Below are 21,230 nucleotides of genomic sequence, written 5' to 3'. Positions count from 1 at the left end.
TTGTCTGACCCCTCAGATGAGAGCATGAGAGTGATTAAGGAATTGTTTAAAGTGACTGATCAGATCAAGTCACCAATGATAAGTGAGGTCACCCGAAGGTCGTCATCAGTCCGGTTCATCAATTTTGCTCCATATGTGTTCATGCAAGTGACACAAAGTGCTTTTTTGAAAGGGTTGTTTTCTGCGAAAGTCACAACAATGGAATTGTTCCTTTCACCGTTTGGCTTATTTGTTGTTTATCACAAAGCGGCAGGAATTTGTCAGAGTGGTTTGCTCGTTTTCAGAGCATTGAGATAGCTGGCATAATTCAGTCAAGCCCATGTGAACTGTTTACTTTAACAAAGAGGCCATTAATAACAAATGGAAGACTGTTGTTCAAGCTACTGGGGTAGTTGGTCTTAAGATGCTCTTTGAATGCTCTTTATTAGAAGATACACTATTCAGTATGAGAGACATGTTTGTTTTTTCAGTATTAGTTCAGACAAAATCATTTTTAAAGTTTATATATTACAATATGATTTAGGCCTACCTTTAAATTGCAGCAAACATATTTCAGAGGTGTGTATCACCTTGATAGCTCTTCACATTACTCTGTCCCAAAGAAGTCTCTCCCTCAAAGAAGTTGGTGACCGCCGCTTTGTGCACTGCATTAATAGCAAATTTAAGTGTTTGTGTGCATGTGTGAGTGAGCGCACGCACTTATTTAATACTGCAATATAAATATTAATGCTCAAAAAGTGACCGCATTGCAAATTGTAAGTGGTAAACAAATCAAAACATCATTCATCTGTCTATGCTGCTTGATCTGTATATTTAACATATCTGTCACGTAAATAGCCCCCCCCCCCCTTTTTTTATTTTTTTTACTGTTGCTAATATGTGGGCTAACTCAACTAAAATCGAGGTGAAGATGATTTGATTTCTAAAATGTTTTCCCTGAATTTAAAATAAATATAAATTCAAATATCAAGGTGGAGTGTAAATAATAAATACATTCACATGGTTTGTTCATATTTTTTATTTTGTAATATGACCAATACTTTTCATATTCAAGTGTGTATGAAAAAAGTCACTGGTTCCTTAAAAAGCTAAATACAATAAGCATTGGATCAAGGCACATACAAGACTGGCCAAAGGGCATACAATGCACTTTGGTTTTTTTAAACATGAAGAACAGGTAATTTCAAATTGTGGCAACAAAAACGTGTTCACTTTGAAAATACAAAATAGTTGTTTTGTTAAGGAGATGCTGACACTTTGAACATTTGAACAATCGTGTATTTTTGACCTTTGGACCTGAATGGCGTATGGTACACGGTACTAAAGAATGCCGCCATTGTCATTTGGCCATTGTTGGCTTGTCCAAATAAAGATCGTGTGGGGTCCTGTGTCAGCTTTTCCAGTCTTCTTGTTTTGAGGAGCCAAGAGTTCCTTCAATGTTGATGTGCTTTATCTGCCCTGTGCTGTGGCCTACAATCCCATCAGAAAAAAAGAAAGAAATAAGAAAGAGTCCTGCTATGGTGCTTCTGCATTTTTTCAAACTTGGAAAAGGTACACACCTACGCAAATAGAGAAATAAAGCATGGCACATCCATCTAAAGTGATTTGTATCATGAAAACTAGAGCAATATTTTGTCAGTAGCAAATGAGACAGCTCACTGCTGTTTTTCTTTGTAAGAGGCCACCGTGTCTGATTTGTTAATTTTATTGATCCAACTGTACCTTGGTTTATGACAAGTTCTGCCTTTGTTTTTTCAGACAGCCACAAAGTGAAAACAACAACCTGTGCTTGTACAACAATGTTTTCTAAAGTCTGATTGTTCAACACAGCAATGAGAACCCACTTTCACAGTTGACAAGTCATCATATCTCAAAACACAGAGTTTCTTTGTAATTGGTCGATCAGGTTAAGCCAAGGAAGTACAGTACAAATTACTACAAATCGCTAAAATATAATTGCAGTACTACGCCCACTAATTCAGTGAGGGCCTGCAGGTGGAACGTTCTCAGTTTTCATAAATGTCCTTAAATATAAATTATATGGCAAATGTACATAACATTGCTCCCTTAGTCCTATAGATCCAGTGTTTGGTAAAAGTTTTGCCACTGTGTTTACAGCACATACGCATCATAAATGTCCGTGTGCACTATCATGAATGGGAATAGTCTGAATCTGGTATTCCACTGTCTCTGTAGCTCCTGTTGTTGATATTGTTCTCGTTGTGTGGGCTCTTGTACAAACTCAGGCCATTAGGTGGAAAAATTGTGTGTATCACAAACTCCTCCTTGGACACAGGAAGCTGATTTATAGGTATCATTTGAAAAGAAGTCTCTCTTATTTCCAGAATTGAGTTGTCCTTCTTTGTGCCAGCTTCGGCATAGTCATCCTTTCTCCGGCGGCCTTTATTGTAGGTGCAGTTCCTTGAGAAAAGTGACCCATTTCGGTGGACGTACCAGCAGACCAATGCCAACAGGATAATTGCCAAAAGTGCAACAGCCCCTCCAATGATAGCAGCCAAAGGCAGACTTGAATTTTTGTAAGGCTCTTTCTCTTGCTCTCTGTTCAAAGTTGTGGTTGGGTCGTACGATTTATGCGAGCCGGTCTCCGTCTCGATGCAAACGGGGGTCTCGTCTGACAGGTAGATATTGCTGGTCTCCATGGGAACCATACATATCCTGTAGGAAGACTCTGGCTCCAGCGCAGTGAGCAGGTACTCCGTCCTCTCGCCTTGTACAATTGTTTCTGTGATGGAGCCAAACGCAGGGCTGTGTCCCAGCTTCAGCCAGCTGAGTCGAAGGGCAGTCATGGGTTGCGACACCCTCCAGGATATGTGAACTGTATCTGCGCTACTTGACTTCACGCTGATTGTGATGATCTTTCTGCCTGACGAAATGGTGGTGCCGTGGTAATTCTTGCCCATATTTGGTCTCTTTACTCCAGGCCTTTTAGTCACAAATGAGGGCCACTGTGGCTGCGCGGGGCGGCGAGTGTTGGAGACTGTGCTAGTCTCGTATGTGGGATTAAATTCTGAATCTGTGCAGTCAAACATGTCTGTAGTTAAGTCTTTTAGGGCCATGCCTTTGACTTTATCAGGGCCCTGGCACATGAATCCACGTACGTTTACTTTTGTCGGCAATGACCGGAGCCAGTCACGCACCCATTTCATCCTGCAAGTGCATTGCCAGGGGTTGTTGCGTAGCAAAAGCTGTGTGAGATTGTCCAGATCTTCAAATACCCCTTGTGGGAGACTGCTCAGGTTGTTGCCAGACAGGTCCAAGCGGTAAAGTTGCCTAAGGAAGGCAAAAGCCCCTGGCGGGACCCTATTAATGTGATTATCTTGTAACTGCAGTTTCTCCAAACTTGTGCCTGGCAGGTTAGCTGGCGGTGATGTCAGGGAGTTCCTCACTAGTGACAGCTCAGTCAGGTTAATCAAATTGATGAAAGCCATCTCTCCGATTCCACGGTTATTGAGCAGATTTCCATCCAATATTAGTCGCTTCAGGTTGATGAGATCTTGCAGCGACTGTTCAGATATTGATGAAATCCGGTTGTCTTCAAAGCGCAACTCCTCAATGCTCATGGGTAGGCCTGAGGGGATGGTACTTAAGTGATTCCTGGAGAGGAAAAGCAATCTAAGGTGACTGCTGTCCCTAAAGGCGCCCTCTTCGATGCTGACTGCAGACACAGAGTTGTCGTCCAGGTGAAGTTCCTCAATATAAGGAATCTGGGCTAAAGTTGCGTGCGTGATCATTCGAATGTTGTTCTCCTGAAGATGAAGCTCTTTCAGCCCAAGAGGAAGATTAGTGGGGAACTCATCTAAATTGTTGCAGTATAGGTAGATCTTCTCCACATTCGAGAGGCTGCTGAGCTCTGCAGGAATTCCTGAGCTCTTTATGCGATTGTTTTGCAGGAATAGCACTGTTGCATCCAGGGGTAAACCAGTAGGAATGGAAGTCAGGCCACGGTCATTACAGTAGATGAAGGTCCCATCACAGCGGCAGGCAGAGGGACAAGAGGCAGAGGTAACCAGTGGGTTAGCAAGACCCAGCAGCAGTCCAACCCTGATGAGGGACAGGATAAAGGCCTTGCACTGACGGATCATCTTGAAACGGAGTTGCCCGGCAGTCTAATCACTCAAGAGCCCCTGGGGAAGAAGACACAAGAGTACATTTAATGCACAAGCTCTTTAAGAATTGTAGGTCCAAATTCCTGTTCTCAGATTTACTGAAGCATTTTATAAATTAAGTATAGTATCAGATTACATAATTCTTGCGTGATAAGTGATACGGTGAGACTTTAGTATTGAGCCTCATTTATGATCATGTTTGGACACTGTACAACAATAGGATTAAAAGTAACTTCCATTTTAAGCTTTCGATGTATTGAATCGCTGTACCATAGATCTGCTTTAATTACGGATGTACAAACCAGACATGTTTAATAGTGATTGTGTCACAGGATTCTATATTTTAAAGTTGCCTTTCTTTGCTACATACCAAAATGGAAAACAGTCATGCTTTGTTGCATTACTATCCAAGCGCTGACCTAGTCCTTTATGTAGCTCGTCGTATTAGACCTTGCACAGCAAATTAGTTTTTGTTTTTTTTCTCCACATACTTCTAGTAGACCTTTTTTGTTACTTTGTTCCTATAACACGCAATAGCAACTGTGCTGCTACATTGTAGTGTGAAGCAAGCTATTGTGTCGTTGTCGAGCTTTTTTTTATTTTTTTTTAATATATATACTATTTGATAAAACCTACTCTGTGACACAGACGCACACTTTCACCCTATGTGGTTTGGAATTCTTGTCGAGTCAGTGAAATGGAAAGCTGCTAAGGCATACAAATGTTTCTATACCTGATTTATGAGAGGTGGTAAATCCTTTTTGATCACTGAGAAATCCAATCAAGGTTTTCTTCTTTTGATATCCTTTCTGAAAAGAAGAGTTTGTCGTAGGGCTTTTTGGCGATATCTTGGCTGGTCTTTGTTTGGACGATGACCTCCTCTGTTGTCAGAGGCTCATGCCTTCACTGCCTTTACCATGGCAGATAAGCCTGTTGAATAAGCATCCCCCTCTCAGTGACAAAGCCTGCTCTTTCTCAGATAATATTAAAAAATCCTAATGGGTGCTGAATTTGTCAAGATCGGTAGCCATAACCGTAGATTAGATATATTTTTTCAGTCGCAGCAATCCTGCTGGCTTTAGTATCTGCTTCGTTCTGCAATCAGGCCCGGCATGCATGATGAGTTGACACAAAGCTGGTCTGAGCCATGCCAATCCCTCATGCCACAGGCTCAATCAAGGCCTGTCCACTTGTGTACTCCAGCTCGTACAGGTAACCGGAATCCTCTTGTCCCTCGTCAAGCTTGTGTATACATTAATCCTGGATTCCGGTTCCGGATGTGGCTGAAAATGTCTTCGTCCTAAGGAGAGAGGTGCCTCTAGTTTGAGGCCAAGCCTCCCTCATGAAACTGGCATTTGATTTATGCTGGTCACTTTTCACACCTCAAATGTTGCCCTGCAAAAGAAAACAGAAGAGACAAACATTCTTAGTAACCTGTGATTTGTTAAAAGGACTGTTTTAACAATAGTTTAAGGAATCAATTAAATATTTCTGACATAAATTCAACTACCTTTTTGTCTACAAGTTTTTGTGAATGATTCTCAACATTTCTTACTCAAATGCAATTTGATTATGACTCTTGACTTACAGGCTTTACACTATTTAAAATTAATTTCATTACAAATAAAAAAGGTCAACCGGTTCAGGGTGTCCCCCGCCTACTGCCCGATGATGGCTGGGATAGGCTCCAGCACTCCCGCGACCCCCGTGGGACTAAGCGGTTCAGAAAATGGATGGATGGATAAAAAAGGTGCCGAAGTAGGTTTTCGGATTCAGATGAAAGGACGATCCAGTCCGTGCTCACATTGTTAGCAAGCCCATTTGAATTTCATATGTGGAGAAGAAAGGCAGCTACATACATTCCTGTCACCCTCCCCTACTTCTCTGTGACCCCAACTCATCTCCTCTTTAAAAGCCTTGAATACTCTTGTTTGTAAAAATAGAATTTCCTTTGCCAAAGAAAATGTTGTTTTTCCCATTTGAACACAATAGCTGTGTCATTATAAGCGACCCACTGGCAGCTACCTTGTGCTGTAAAACACAAAGATAAATCAGGAAGCAGGGCCCCAGCCATTTTACAGTTGGTTGCCCTAACCAAAGGATGGTTGGGGATTTGTGAAGCTTGCGAACCCAATTTTGATTGATTAGAATGTTGTCTAATACAAATGAATTTTGCTTTGACCATATGTCCTTTTAAAAGGCAAAATTACTGGATGTCATTTCCACTTATAAATCAAGGTAGAAGAAACAAAATTGTAAAACCGAGGTGTAAAAAGATGGATGATTGTGGTTTGATCGGTTTGACTTAAAATGCAACACTATTGAGACGGTTCAATTGGTGGTTTTCACCATGTATTGAAAAGTACACATTTCAGTCTGTAATATAACTCAGCAAGACCTAGCAATACTTGAATCTGTCATGACTGCCGGTTGACTGTTATTTCCCGATTTGATTTTTCTGCACTCTAGATTTTAGAAAAAAAAAAAAGAAGCCCTGCCTCTATTATTTGCTGCGAGACTTGTATGCTGTAGTTCAGCAAAAGAGCTTTCCGCACAAAAGTACTACATCCATCCAATTTGACAAACATCCATTAAAATTGCACGTACACATATTAATTTTTCCTGCAGCTTGTGTTAATACATATTTAATTGTTTTGAAACATCTGTTGCGACAAACATCTTTACGCATCATTTTAATATGGACCAGTGGCTAGACAGGAGCTCTCAGCAAGCAGGCTGAGTGGCTTCTACTTCATTAAGTCAGAACTGGTTAAATTGAGCATTCATCGAAACGTGTGTGCATACTTGATACTTTTCAGTAGAAAGCATGCAGTGTACTGTAATATGGATCACACAAAGCTGGACGTTGATACACAATGCAAGTTTAACATACGGTACGTTTGTCGACAATAACAGCATGTCAGACTTTGTGCCCTCTGATCGACTTTTAATTGCTCAAGGGAGCCATTTCAAAATAAAAAGGGAGAAAAGACATAGAAGTGGAAAAGTGCTAAATTATTCATATGATATTAATTTAATTTTGCTCCACAGTACCTATCCATTGGGGAATAAGTGTTTGTATGTTTTGTTGTTAATTTTCAACCGATACAATATTGCATGGCGGATTTTACACCATAAACTGTTGTAGTTACTTTAGATCTTTGTCTGCAATCTGATTTATAGATACGGTAAATACTGTAGTCACTTTAGAACATAGCTTCTTTGTCTTGAGTCCTCAATTTCTGAGAACCAGAGGTGGGATTTCAATTAGAGTCTCTGAGAAGAATTATTTTAAGGACAACAGTGACAACACTAATACAAAAAGGCTACTGCTTTCTGCAGAGATGGGCTGAACAGATGACACTTTTGGTGGCCCAGTAAGCGTGGAGAGGCCCGGGACTGTCGGGGGTTTCTCTTTTGTTCCATGCTGAAAGGAGAGCTCTGTAGCAGCTGCAATGATTTTTCCCCACATGGGGGTGGTAGGCACCACAAGATGTGTGTGCAAGTATATATATGTGTGTGCGTGTCTGCCCGTGTGACAAGCTAAGCTGCAAAGAGGAGCACATTTTAGCCTACAGGCCAAGCGCCCACTTACAATATAGGGATTTGTCAACTACTCTCCTGGCCCTGCTCCTTTCCTCAATCAAATTGCTTCTCGAGGTTATCTTGCTGCTTTCTTAGTCTTTGACTGCTCAGCTGTGTTTGTCACTGGTCTCAGAATAGATGGCAAATAGAGTTTAGTGTTGAATGGATTCAATCTCATATTTTTCTAAAGGTAGCTTTAGTGTTGCCTTTTGCAGATACATTCATGCACTATACTGAGATTTTGCTCATGACCTGGTTAGTGGTTAATCTAAAATGAAAGCAATTGGCTGGGAACTATAGCCCGAGGCAGTCATCAGTGAAGACAACTCATCTGCCCCCTGTCTTTATTGAACCCAATTTATTTTTATCAAATACACTGAACCGTGGCTTAATTGGATAATAACTCAAATTGAACTTGTGCACATTTCACAGTCATTCAAAAGCAATTTTCTGCTTGCTAATTTGGAACGTAGTCTCAAATACTATATCTGTTATTCGTTTAAGCCAGAATGACCTTATTGTCTCATGAAGATAAAAGCTGAGTGAAATTGGATTAACAGCGGTCTCTGCAATGGTGTTTCCAGTAAGACGCACATACAAGAATGGAATGGACACTAAATTGCAGTGATGCGGCATTTAGGAGGAAATGTGCTGTCAGATGAGAGCAATATTTTACAGTGAATATCGATGGAAGTCCCCACCCCAAGCATCAAATTAACTTAAATGCGGTTGAGCATCTATAATATAAACGTTTAAGCCAATTTATTGCGACCTCCATACGTGTTGGTCAAAGTTTAGTAGGATGTCAGGACGTGAGTGGAAGCCGTCCCGACAGAGACGCATTTAGCGGACTTTCTCCAGCTGGCTCTGGGTGCGCATCGCTGCGGGATGTGCGCTGCAATTCAACATGCTCCCCGTCTTGACGAACCGTGGCGCCGGCTGGGATCAAACCACACTGTCCCCCACCCCCCTAATCTTATCAAGTTTGTGTATTCACTGATCAAAAGCTCAAACGGCCAGCGCAAAGATAACGCGTCTCCACCACAGTATTGGCATTGGCTGTCGTTCGAGGCGCAAATGTTTATTATGCGGATTTTTGTCGCTGTATCCAGAACGTAGTGCAATAACATTGTTTTTCACCCTGGAGTAAAAAAAACAACGTAAAATCCATCTGAAGTTGAGTTCGTTTTCAGTGGTCATATAGACGAGCTTGATTTGGTTGCTGAGAAATAAGAGCGCTCAGTATTTATTTATTTATTATTAATTTCTTTACCCCGTCTCTTCCAGCGCCAAATCCTGCAGCCTGCTGTTAAGCTCCGTACCCCGTGTTTTCTATTAGGTTGGGGTCGTAAATCCAAATAAATATAGACTGTAGATTGTTTGTTTCAAGATGCAGACCCCCTACCCTTCTCCCTCTCCTCCAAAAAAAAAAAAAGTAGTAATGCACTCCAGCTGGACAGTACCAGTCAGAAACACTTACCTCAAAAGACAACCCCCAAAAGTTACAGGTATCCTCTGGGGAGGGGGTTCAAGGCAGATGGGGGGTAAAAATAATCCAGTACGAGTTGTGCAAATTTAATACAGATCCCAAAACGTTTTTTCCCACTCACGGAAGAAGAACTGGATTTAATTTGCGTGCAGCACCACTTCGGTATTTACTGGTGCTCCCGTCACACAAACACACGCTGCAAGTTGGACATGCGCGCACGGATTGGTCCCAATAACAAATGTGGACTTATGTTTGCCTGTAGCCCTGCTCCAATAGAGCGGTGACGTCATTTGGAGGCGGGACCTTTCGCTCACTCAGTCTGTGCGCCTCTCTCTCGCTCTCTCTCTCTCGCTCTCTCGCTCTCTCTCTCTCTCTCTCTCCCCCCCCCCCCCCCCTTCACTGCTTTGGCTCCCCTGCAAAATACATCTTCGTCTTGCAGTACTCAGAGGCTACACTAGGGAGAGTGGAGGAAAGGGAGAAAAATAACTAGGCAGATGTGAACTGGAACTGGTAGGGACTGTTTAAGGAATCATCCTCTTGAGCTAAAAAAAAAAAGAAGAGAGAGGGGATAAAATACAGCAGAATTACACGTTGATGACCTTATATTATTAACATTTATGTTTGATCAACTCTAGTAGAAACAGATGAAGTTTATTCTGTTTTTCTGTGCACAGCTATTAAAGATGAATGCTCTCGTATGCAAGACATTCATTGTTCATACAATAAAAAATAGTTTCAGGTCTATGACGCACCTGAACTCTACTGGCTTTTAGCCCTTATTTTTGACCCTGTTGGCACTATTAAATGAAGCCAAACATGCCCCCCGTGGCTCAAAGCTGCAGCGAGTCACCCTTTGAGTAATAGAGTGACCGACACTCTCAGTGTCATCTCCAGTCTCCCCCCTTCAGACTTCCCAACAGCGCCGACGCCATCATTTGCACCTTTTGATTGAAGATCAGTAATCAGATGTTTGACACTGTATGTGTAATTGAGAAACCACTTGCTTAAATGTCCTTCACTACTACCAAAACTACTAACCCTAACCATTCATCAATTTGTGGTTAAACTACATTTGCCAGCAGTCTTTGCCAACTTGAGTTTCATGTTTTGTTAATGGGTTACACGTGCACTTTAGTTCTCAACACATTTATGGACAGCTTGTACAATGCACTTTCAAGTTTGTCCAGCACATGATCAAAATGCAATTCGTTATGGGTGCCAGTCCCTTTACAAAACGCAATATGACAGGTCAGTCAAGGCTAAGGCAAGATCTCAACATCCTACCTGTATAACTTGTAAAGTTTAATGTTTCATTTTGATGCTATTTTGCTCTCTTTATAAATGCCCAGGCCCTCAAGTTTATTTCCCTATATGGTAAAAGCCTTGTGTGTCTAAAGGTGAAAAAAACAAAACTCTTTAGAGGGTGCGAACAAGCCAGTTGTTAACATCACATGTCCAAGTTTAATGTCGTTTTGATTTTGTTGTTGGAGTGAAGATTTGCAAACTGCGTGGCTGATGTTTGGGAAACTTAGCTGCAAACCGGGTCATGAAAGTTGCAACAGAACACTCTAAAAACAGTTGGCTTAAAAAAGGACAGATTACTACTTGAGTCACTTTGATCAAATGTTCTGGGTTGTTATTTTTGACAACTGTTTTGAGAGTGAACCTTGCATTTAATTAGTTACGGTATTTATAACTTACCTTTGTGAAAATATTTAAATTACTTTACTGCCGCTAATGTCACAAGTTACGTCTTTGCATCAATAAACATGGCTTGTGATTTTCCCCACACTTGAGTCTACTGTGAAAATGTGTTGCTTGGTTGTTTTTGTGGATGCCCCTGAGACTAGTTGTTACTAACACTACAGCCGCACTCTTGTGTAATCCAGTCTCATCGTAATTCAGAATGATGCGCAAGTTTGCTTTAAATCGCACTGGTGAAATAAATTCCTTTATTGAATTGTTTATTGTACTGTGGAGTCACCATTTCTCAGTTTCATTAGCCTAATGATCTTAATTATGTTATCCTTTTGGACCAGGTGCTTGGTTCAATAACGGGGGGGAAAAAAAAGGTGAGAAAAGGTCAATCTGTGACATCCTGACTTGGTCCTTGTCTTTTCTCTAAGGGGTGAGGCAGGGGAAAACCTGTGACTGACCTCAGCTCAGCTTCCTCTCTAAAATTGACTGCAGACACATCTGTCAGCAACTGTTGATTGACCTGCACTCAGACATACAAAGAGCCCCATTGGAGGACGCGGGTGTTGGATTTCAGTTATCTTCAGACTAGGGAAAATCTATTGCCCTGTTTATCTTTTTGTTCAAGGGGATTGGTGCCCTGTTTTACCAAAGGTGCAATTTTATTCTGTCTGTCCAATTTATCCAAGCTTGGATATCAGACAACTTGTGACCGTTTGAAATAAGGTTCTAAATAAAGCTTAACCTCACTACAATTCCCCTGGACTTTGGTGGATACAAAGCAGCTGTTGAATGTCTGTTTTTGTTACACTATTATAATAGCAGATTGTACATTGTTGAAGTTATGGTAGCATCCTATAGTTTGCTCAAGCTGCGATCAGTAGGAAGGCATGCCCTACTTTCTGGATTGTGTACGGCGTACACTGTACGCAGTATATATGCAGTATAGTGTATTTATTTATTTACTCTATTGATTGTGCAACCTTCATTTTCCGATTCACATTTGCATATTCATTTTATACAGGCAATTTCAGTCAGGCATTTAATCTCCTCAGCATCACAACAGTAAAAATTCACACAAATGAATCTGAGGTATACGTCAATGGCAACATCGTGTTTAGAGAACACAGGGCCTTATTCCATTCTGATGTCTTACCCATGTTATGTACGATGCTCGCCTTTTCTAATGCAGATTACAGATGTTGAGGGACAAGTTGACCCCTGAATCTCTGGGGAGTGGATGCAGTCATGAAAAAGGGAAAAAACAACAACAACAGACTGAAGGGGCCGACATCCTGCTGCCTCGGCAAGCCAAGGGGCCTTGGTCAGCAGTCATTAAGGCTGTGTTTGTGGAAGAATGACAAGCCATGCAAATAGCACAGTTGGCTGTTTTTACCCTTGTCTTTTGTTTTCTTTGGTTGTTCTTTGTGGTTGAGGTTGTGTTGTCTGCAGAGGATGCACAGGGATGAGCTAATTCTTCAAAAAAGGTAGAGGGGGGATAGGAGCTTACTCGTCAGCCTTCGGACCTCCCATAGGTTAATGACCCTAAACACAATGCTCAGTGATCAGATTAGATAAAGCACTTTTCCCCAGTGCACTCATCAGCACAATAAAGAGATAAAAGAAATAATTATCATACAATGTTTTCATATCCTTCACGTAGACTACTAACATAGCTAATTAAAGCCCCTTTGTTACCAGTTCACTCTTCTGACACGTATTCTGTAATTACCCAACTTTAGTCTCACTACTTCAATTAGTTAAGGAAAGGTATTTATTTATGTGACTAAGAGTATTTGTTTAAAACCCCCGGCAGACATAACCACTTCACATTCCTCAGCCCAGGTGAATATATAGTGATAGTGTCTCCTTTAGCTTTAAAGATCTCGAGAGCCCAGTGAAAAGGTCATTTAGGGTTTATAGCTGTATGAGCAGGAAGCTACAACTAATGTTATCTCGCGCAACAAACCAAGTCTTTTGGTACTCTTGATAAGCTAAAATAGATTATTCAAAAACTCAAGGCCCTGTTGATTGGAGCAAATACAGGAAGTAAACATGTTAGACAACGGTGTTTTGAGTTAACAGAAAGGGGAGAGGAAAGGAGGTCTCGTCACACAGGCATGCGGAGATTATGATCAAAGTGTTCACTTATCTGTGCCAAACAGTAACCCTGAATTTTTCCTCAGTCATCAGGATGACATTGTTTCCCCTTTTGACTCATTCCAATTTTATTTTTTTTTAAACACAATAAATAACCAAGATATTAATATTGGAACATTTTTAGACCAAGCTTGGGATAGCACAAGTCACTTGACGTCTCACAAGCACACTAGTCTACATTTTTATTTGAATCTAGTTCTTTGTCCTGTTTGTCTTTGTATTAAGTTGGCATTTTGTCACGGAGTTGCTAAGTAGTGTCTTCATTTCAAGGTGCAGAACCTGAGAAACTCGAATGGTATTTATGGTCTGAATGGTCTGAAGGTGTTTTTAGGCACCTTCAACCGTTACAACACCTCAGTGTTTTTACCTCAGTGTCTGGAAACAGTGACTTGGCACTGACTTCAGCTGCATATCGAATATCTGACTATTCTGCAGCCACTAGCCCTCTTCAAAGGGAGACCGAAGGAATGGTGAGGGACTGAAAGGGCAAGTTGAGATGAGGTGCACTTATGACTATATCCTATATTGCCTGCTCACTTTTTGACACAAGGGTGTAAGGTGCTTGTGGCAGACTTGAAGCGAATGACATGTGAAGTGTAGGACGTTTGATGTAAAACCAGAAGGACCTGAAGTAAAACCCTCTTTATCCCAAACTGGTCTGTTTTTTTGCGTCGGTTAACACTGCAATAATGAACCTTGCGTATCCGTGTGTGTATAGGTGTGTGTAGAGGGACTGTAAAAGCTGTGACATTTCACACTCGAGGAAGAACTCTTAAAACCACCTATCAAATACAACCACTAAGTGACATAGGCAGTCACCCAATATATCTGTAAAGGAAGAGCTCAGTAGAATGTGTATGGACAGTAATAGACTTGAACCTCACAACAAATGGCAGAAATGTGGATTTATGATATTTGTCGTAATAGGAAATGCATCGACCAGCGACAATATTGACTGCTTGCGCAATCTAATGACGTCCAATACAAGGGCTGTATCCAACTGTCTTTGCCAAGATAATAGGCTTTCTGTTTGGACTCTCTTTGACATATTTTATTGCAAAATTATTAAAGCAGTACATTTTGCATTGTCTTCAAACCGTATAGGCCAATAGATAAATTTGGCGCATGCAATCTGATTTATACAACCTGAGACAAATTGCATTGGCTGACTTTCAATTTGAAAGGAAGTTGCCTGATTCAAAATCTGAGCCAAAGGTTTATGTAGGAATGAGCTAGCATTAGCCACCGGAAGCTGGGCTATCAATTAACTTAGAAAGCATATTATGCCACTTAATTTCTCCCCCAAGTTCTCACTAGACTCTTGCTGGTTGGCTAAGTCACTGAGAAGTGGTTTTAGCCACACCTCCAAAAAAAATAGGAACACCAAAATGATGATGCAGCTTGTTGCTATTTGTGCTTTTTGTTGTTTGTCAAAGATGGTGTTGTGCAAAATAATATGATCTGCTAAGGCACATCTAGAATTTGAGCAAATCCCCACCATGATGTGCTCGCATGTTTCTACTCCAAAGTTTGCGAGTTGAGCCAACATTCTGCCAAATACAATTGAGTTCTATGTGCACTGCACCAGCAGGCACCCCCAACTCTCTGAGTATAGAGGAAGCCCAGAAGAGGCTCCATTTAACCCCTCAGGATTAGTGCTCATGCCTGCTTTAGCACTGGTAAAAGGGAAAGCGTCTCAGCACATTGAGTCAATAGGGATTCAGGCTTGACTGGCTTCCCACATAAAAAATGAACAAAGAGAAAACAGTGAAGCTTCACTTCAGTTTTGAACAGCGATAGATGTTTGTCCAGCCCACTTTACTGCTTGACCTTCTGATCCCTTCACAGTACATTACCAGACCAAATATACTTGCACAGTAATAATGTCAATGATGTATTCAAAGACAACTTTAAGATCAATAAATGATGTAAAGACAACTCCTGCATGCTACTTTAAACATTGTTGCTGTATCAGTCGGCTAACTGCATCAGGACAGATATAGAAGTGAGTATAAGCAATGCTGACTGAAAAAAAAAAAGCATGTACTGTATACTATGCCGTATTCTGTAATTCTGGTTATTAGAGGATTTAAGAAAAATACAAAATATTTTCTTAAAGGGTTAGAACATCTATGTTATAAGTGCAAGCAGTGCTTATCAGTGAGGATGCATTTTGAACTCGAAATGCAGAAAAAAAATAAAAAGTCCTGAAGATTATAGTGAGAAATTAACAAAATTGATTAATTCCCCCATACACATTTAACAGTGTTGTATATTTTTTTAATCCATTGTGCCATCTTGTTTTCCATTGTCCCAAACGAGCCTTTTCACTTTTGCCCTTGAGCAGAATAACGCCTCCTTAGTCCGGTGCGATTTGGGAGGGTGTGGCCTCTGTCAGGGTTGCCTGACAGGCGAGGTTCTGTCTGTTGACTTTACTCCTCCGTTTACATTCCCTTGTGTTTGTCTAGGCTTTCATCACGGCACCGTTCAAACAAGCGCCAGCAACTGATAAAACACATGGTCCCACTAAATCCCTCACACACATGCGCACACGCTATATGAGTGATATGTGGACAGACTTTGATTTTTTTTAAATTTCTTTTTGGGCCTATGGAGCAGGTGTTGTTCCTAAAATGCGATTGTCGCGAGATAGTATGTGTAGCAAATCATGCTAGAGACTGTTGGTTGGTTGAAATAACAGTTGTATATTACATTGAATTCTCCACATGCTGAAATACAGAAGTCTTCCTCCATGGGAAATTCACCGGCATGAAACACATGACTGGCCGTGTCTTTTAATTCTCAATAAGGAAAAACAGCTGTGTTTTCACATTCAACTCTGCTGTTTACATTTTTTTTGTGTGAGCTGAGACTCTTGAGCCGCCCGACAGGAATTAATCTGCCAGTCAAGAAGGAAGAATGTCCTCATCTTGTGTGGATTGCTGTCTGTCTGGTGTTGGCCGTCTCAGTTCGCCAAATTCTTCACCTGCTGTGGGGCCTGGGGGAATGGAGTAGAAGGAGCAGAACATTACGGGGGTGTTGGGACAGAAAAGGTGGGGGCTGAAAGTGATGTCACGTCTGCAGTAGTGGGTGAACATAATTTCCTCATTGGGATTGCAACAAGGAGATGTGAAGATTTTGCGAACCAGGTGCTATCCACACCTGCGTGTTTGTTCCACCTTGCGTCATTAGGGTTCAGCATCCTACTAATGAATATTGTCGCTCTTGTCCCTTCATAGTTAATGTGTGTGAGTGCTGTGTGTGGTTAGGGCGCAAAGGCTCAATTGGGAATTATGTCGCCTTCCCCTGGAGAATGCATGTCTCCCTGCTCTCGCTTTAATCACAAGTGCATACTGTACTCTCGTTCAAGTGAGCTGTACATACTCGAGCTGGGTCCCATTTATTTTTTCTAGATACCTTAAATTGGTTCCGTCAATATGGATGTGTTCCTGCAAGTACTCATTTTAGTAGGCCTACTTTTCTATTTGTCCCAAGATTTTTACAGCTACAACCTAATATAAACTGAGTTACTATAAAACCTTCAGTTTCTTCCAGGATATTCTTTTTGTCAAATGAAAATAGCATGCAACACGTACCAATTTCTCTCCAGGCGACATGTCACATAGTGGCTTCTGCAGATCAGTTGTGCTGCCTGCATCGATTGACTCTTGAGATGGTCCAATGATTAAGTTGTGCCCGAATCAGCCAATGCTGATAGAGATGGCTTTATGTAAGTTACTTTTGTAACTCGATATTTCCATTATTTTGTGAAATCCCAATCTGTTTTATATGTATTTAAAGCTACAGCATGTAACCTATAGGTTCCAAGTATTACTTTGACTTACCATTTTTGGTTTCATACAGATTTGAAATGGATCGTACATATGATATCAAGATAAACGACCAAAACGGCAAAACCCTTCATCTTAAAATGTGTTATGGAAATTCAATGTTTTTGTTGCCTTACAGACTGACTGGCTTGTGTCTGCTTCTCACATCTCAGTTTACCCGAGATGCTCTCTCTGTCTGTCTTTGTCAGCGTCAGATTTGTGACTGACATTGGTGATAACAATGTCAGCTATCAGTCTGTGCTCATGAAGTCCTTTAATCACTGGAACGGCATTTTCTCACTGGTGCTTCTGCTTTACAATCTGGATCATGTCAAAGAAGTATTCGTTGTCGACTGGCGCAACCCGTGACACTGCCCTCCACTATATCACATGGCCAGCTGACCTTGCCCCTCAATGCTTAAAAAAACCCCGGTCTTTGTTCATTCAAGCATGTTTCCATGGTGACAAGGCTTGGTCACCACAAAACAGCATGGGCATACGGCCTCAGATGGCCCAGTTTAAAGAGCAGAAGACCACAGCAGAATTTCCGGACATGGTTTTAATGCACTGAAGACAAAACATCCAAAGTATTTTAGCACCATCTGAAAATACAAAGCACTCTTTCAGATTGTAGGTTTGATTGCTGTGCCAAGATGCTCATATGCTTTGTAGCCAGAGAGAAAAAGCAAAATGGTGCACCAATTTGTGTTTATGGTTCGTGCAGTGAGCAATTTCCAATCTGTTAGCTTGTGTTTTCCAAGCGAGGTTATCTTTGGTCATTTCAATGGTGCCCTGTGGAATGACACATGTTGCACTTATGAATTTTCATCCCCACAGGTGCAACCATTTACCTATTACCAGTGGGTTGTTTCAGTCGTAACGGAACACTCAGAAGTCTAGAGTTCTCCTGCGGGGTGCTCGCAGTCCCAAATGAGGTGTTAGCGAAGACAAGCAAGTTCTGTCTGGGGAACATGCTGTCACTGCAAAGCCCTGACTATGCACCAACGAAAACAAGAACACAGGCAGCTGCTGCGTGCTTACTTCACTCTGTTCTACTTTGGGAGTAGGCATCGGTGGATGTATACCTATTGTTTAGCCTGTTGTTGCTCGTTCATGACTGTTCTTGGTGTTGGAATTTGTCGAAAAAAATGCCCCCCAAAATGCGACTTATACTCCGTAGCGACTTGTATGTTTTTTTGCACTTTTTTGGGCATTTTATGGCTTGTACTCCGAAGCTACTTATAATCTGAAAATTACGGTACACATTTTTCCGTAGCAGCATTCCCATGTGGGTTGGTATTGTTTTCTAGTCAGTGCTTGTTTTGTCCAAGCTGACCGACAGACTAGAAGGAGTGGAGCTCTTTACAAGCCCTAGGCTTCGTCTCCCTCCTTGCACAGTTATTGATGTAATAATATGTGCTAAACAATAAACCAAACCAAACCAAACTTCATAAGTGTTTTATAGAAATATTTTTTGAATTCTTTTTTTTTTTTGACTGTGCGGACTTTGCTGAAGAAAGTCTGCCATTGGTTGAGAGCAGGCCGAAGTGTTCTACGGTGTTGGTGGTTAATAAACATCCAATCAATGGGCAGCATACCTTTTGTTAAACGTGTTGCTACGGTCAAATTGTTTTCAATATTTTGTAGCGGCACCATCTTTTTCGTCCTTGTCTGCTTAATGAGTTGATTTTTTCAAATGATCCTGTTGAACCACAACTGAGCCGCTCTTACTTCACATAAAACTAATAATTAAGACATTTCTTCTGTGATTCCAATTTGCTTCCACTTTCAAAACTCTGTGGTGTAAAAATTGATGGGTGGATACATAAATCCGTGTGGTCTGCACTCTATCCAAACATCATACATTCTGAATTTTGCCATTAACAGTAATGCATTATTCATTTATATTGCCTGCAAGGTTAACACAATCTTGCACGTTAATAGTGGTGAAAACAAATAAGGAGTTTTCCAAGTGCTGGAGCTCTTGTAAAAATGTTTGTCCTTAATTTCGCTTCTGGGCCTATTTGAATCAAAACATACTCTACTTGGTTAGAACATGCACAAAACCGCTTTTGTTGATTTTATTTATTTATTTAATATGTAGCTATAGTGTATAATGTTTTACATAATTAATTCTGTAAGCTAACAAAAACCGAAGTATTTGATGGCGAACACAATGCTTTTGCTGTCTTTTGCAAAAGTAACAACTTGCCATAATAAAACTAGTTTTGAACAATGTTCTTTGTAAACCTGAACGATGGCGACTCGAGGTTTATCTCTGCAATTTTGTTCTTTAAATTGTTCTTAAGATTTCATTCCACCACATTTCCCAGAAAGATTGCAGCACAAACAATCCCTCCACCCCATTTCTCTTTGGAGTTCAGACTTTTAGTGGCAATTGTCCAGGTGTGTTTTTGGTTTTGCGGCGCTCATGGTGAGATTGGCTGTGGGTTTATAATGACTAATTTAGGTAAAGTGTCTCGGAAAATAAACAGAAACGCTAGAATAATTCAGGGATCACGCTTCCCAGCTGCCTGCAACTCTAATCTTGCCAGGTAATTTTCCTCAAACCCATTGATTCCATACACGTGATTGAATTTCAATGCATCACTGATGAGGGGGGGTTGGGCAACCTACCTGAGCACTCAAATAGATTGGAAAGCAGATGTTCATTCAGCGTTGACAGGTGATAGTGCGTTTGCAAGCGTCAAGTGAAATCTTTGTATAAATATATATATATATATATGTATACATATATGTAAGTATTTCACTTTCACTATGCTTGTTGCACTGAATTGTTTCAAACCGCTTTAATAGGGCTCGTTTGGTGCGACTGATCCACCTTTCTCATTGTATTGGCGTGACACCATGCAGCTATGCTGCACATACACAGCAGCTCGAGATGCGTTGGACCTTATTAAATCTGTGTAAAATGTGAAGTCCCCCGAAATTGGAGTCCAGGGGAGAATCTCTGGGGGTGCTCTCTAAGTATTGCCCTACATTGTCTGCAGGTCAGAGGGCATCAAAGAGATTTGCATGCGCTTCCATGCAAGAAGTATTTAAGTCCAACGTTTAATTTAAAGTGGCACAGAGGCAGTTGGAATTCAGCACAATATCTTTCTATTCCCCCCACGTAATGGCCTCAGCCACCTTAATTTATTTCTCCCCACACTTCATCTCACTGCACGTGTTTTTCATTTGTGTGGATCAGGAGCATTCTGTGCTTTCATCTGGAGACCTCCCACACCAATCATAATATTTTTCTGAAAGATGGGCAACTTTAGGCTCCATCTCTACATCTGCGATGGAACGCAATCAGTAAATTGACCTCTTAAGTGCACTGGAAATGCATTAGCAATGGGTTGTGATCACAACCAGAGCACTGTGGATCACAGTCGCTAAGCCTATTGTCTCTCAGGACAAAGAAGGGTTTGAGCTGCCATGGGGGACTATTCCAACTTTCTTCGCAACTACCGACAAAGTTAAATTGTCTTGATCCATGGTCTAATCCTCATTCTTCCAGTTTGGCTGTCACTCACCCAGCCATCAGTTCTTATTTCCTGTGGGCGCACATGCTTGTATGGCATCATTAGCCGGGGCTCAGCCCTTTCGCGTATTTAGCCACATATGCATTCCCTGTCACTCTTTTTAGGAATGGTGAACATTTTCAACACCCTGACAAGTCTTTGGGTGTTGGAGTGTAAAACTCTAAAACTGACCTCCTATTGATGATCTAATCCTCTTGAACGAGAACTAGAACCATGGTGCTATGTAATAACTATTTATGGTGCGTCATACACTAAAGAGAAAAACCTACGTATTTGAAAGTATATTATTTGAATATTAATTTAAAACATTCATTATATTAGCAAGCACTATTTTAGATATTGAAACTGAAAACTCAAAATAAGAACTTCTATTTGAAGGTTGTTGCACTCTCGTTACTTGAGTTGCTGATGGATATCTAGCTAGCTGCTGCCTTGTACATCAAGCAAAAGCTTGTTACCATGTTGAGGAAGAAACCTTGACACTGAAGTGTTGAAATATTGAAAGTTCAACCTTGCCTTCCTTATCCTCAATTTAGTGATCTGGACTCTCAATGTAGTCATTTGTACCCTCAAATGAATAAGAAACTAAATAAATGCAAGACTGATTCGCGAATAACTCACAAACCAAAATAAAGTAATTTACAAGTTGTCTGAAGAAGAAATGTTGAACATTCGAATTGTTTTAAAGTGTCTTTTAAAAGTTACAAACACAAATAATTATTGTGCAATACAACTGCTACTTGAATTTTGCAATAGTTCACTGATGAGACCTGAGGCCTGCATATAACCAAAACAG

General features: G+C 40.9%; 2 protein-coding genes across 5 annotated transcripts in view; one reads left to right on the top strand and one right to left on the bottom strand.

Annotated features, from left to right (window-relative positions):
- Window positions 1–21,230, top strand: part of macrod2 (mono-ADP ribosylhydrolase 2) — a 273,703-nt gene that overhangs the window by 28,415 nt on the left and 224,058 nt on the right. The gene's annotated exons all lie outside the window — the stretch shown is intronic.
- Window positions 1,004–9,452, bottom strand: flrt3 (fibronectin leucine rich transmembrane 3). Its single transcript, XM_061285565.1, has 3 exons — window positions 9,193–9,452; window positions 4,861–5,522; window positions 1,004–4,145 (listed from the first exon to the last, which is right to left on the bottom strand). Exon 3 carries the CDS (start codon window positions 4,101–4,103, stop codon window positions 2,151–2,153), a length of 1,953 nt encoding a protein of 650 aa, XP_061141549.1. The 5' UTR covers window positions 4,104–4,145; window positions 4,861–5,522; window positions 9,193–9,452; the 3' UTR covers window positions 1,004–2,150.

The sequence above is a fragment of the Syngnathus typhle genome, linkage group LG8 (genome assembly GCF_033458585.1).
Source record: "Syngnathus typhle isolate RoL2023-S1 ecotype Sweden linkage group LG8, RoL_Styp_1.0, whole genome shotgun sequence".
In the NCBI taxonomy this organism is placed as follows: domain Eukaryota; kingdom Metazoa; phylum Chordata; class Actinopteri; order Syngnathiformes; family Syngnathidae; genus Syngnathus; species Syngnathus typhle.
The sequence above is the reverse complement of the archived record's forward strand: the minus strand, read 5'-3'. Positions and strand labels throughout refer to the sequence as shown.

Bases quoted from the DNA above. Each gene is read 5' to 3' on its own strand.
- flrt3 (XM_061285565.1), bottom strand. From the start codon at position 4,103: ATGATCCGTCAGTGCAAGGCCTTTATCCTGTCCCTCATCAGGGTTGGA.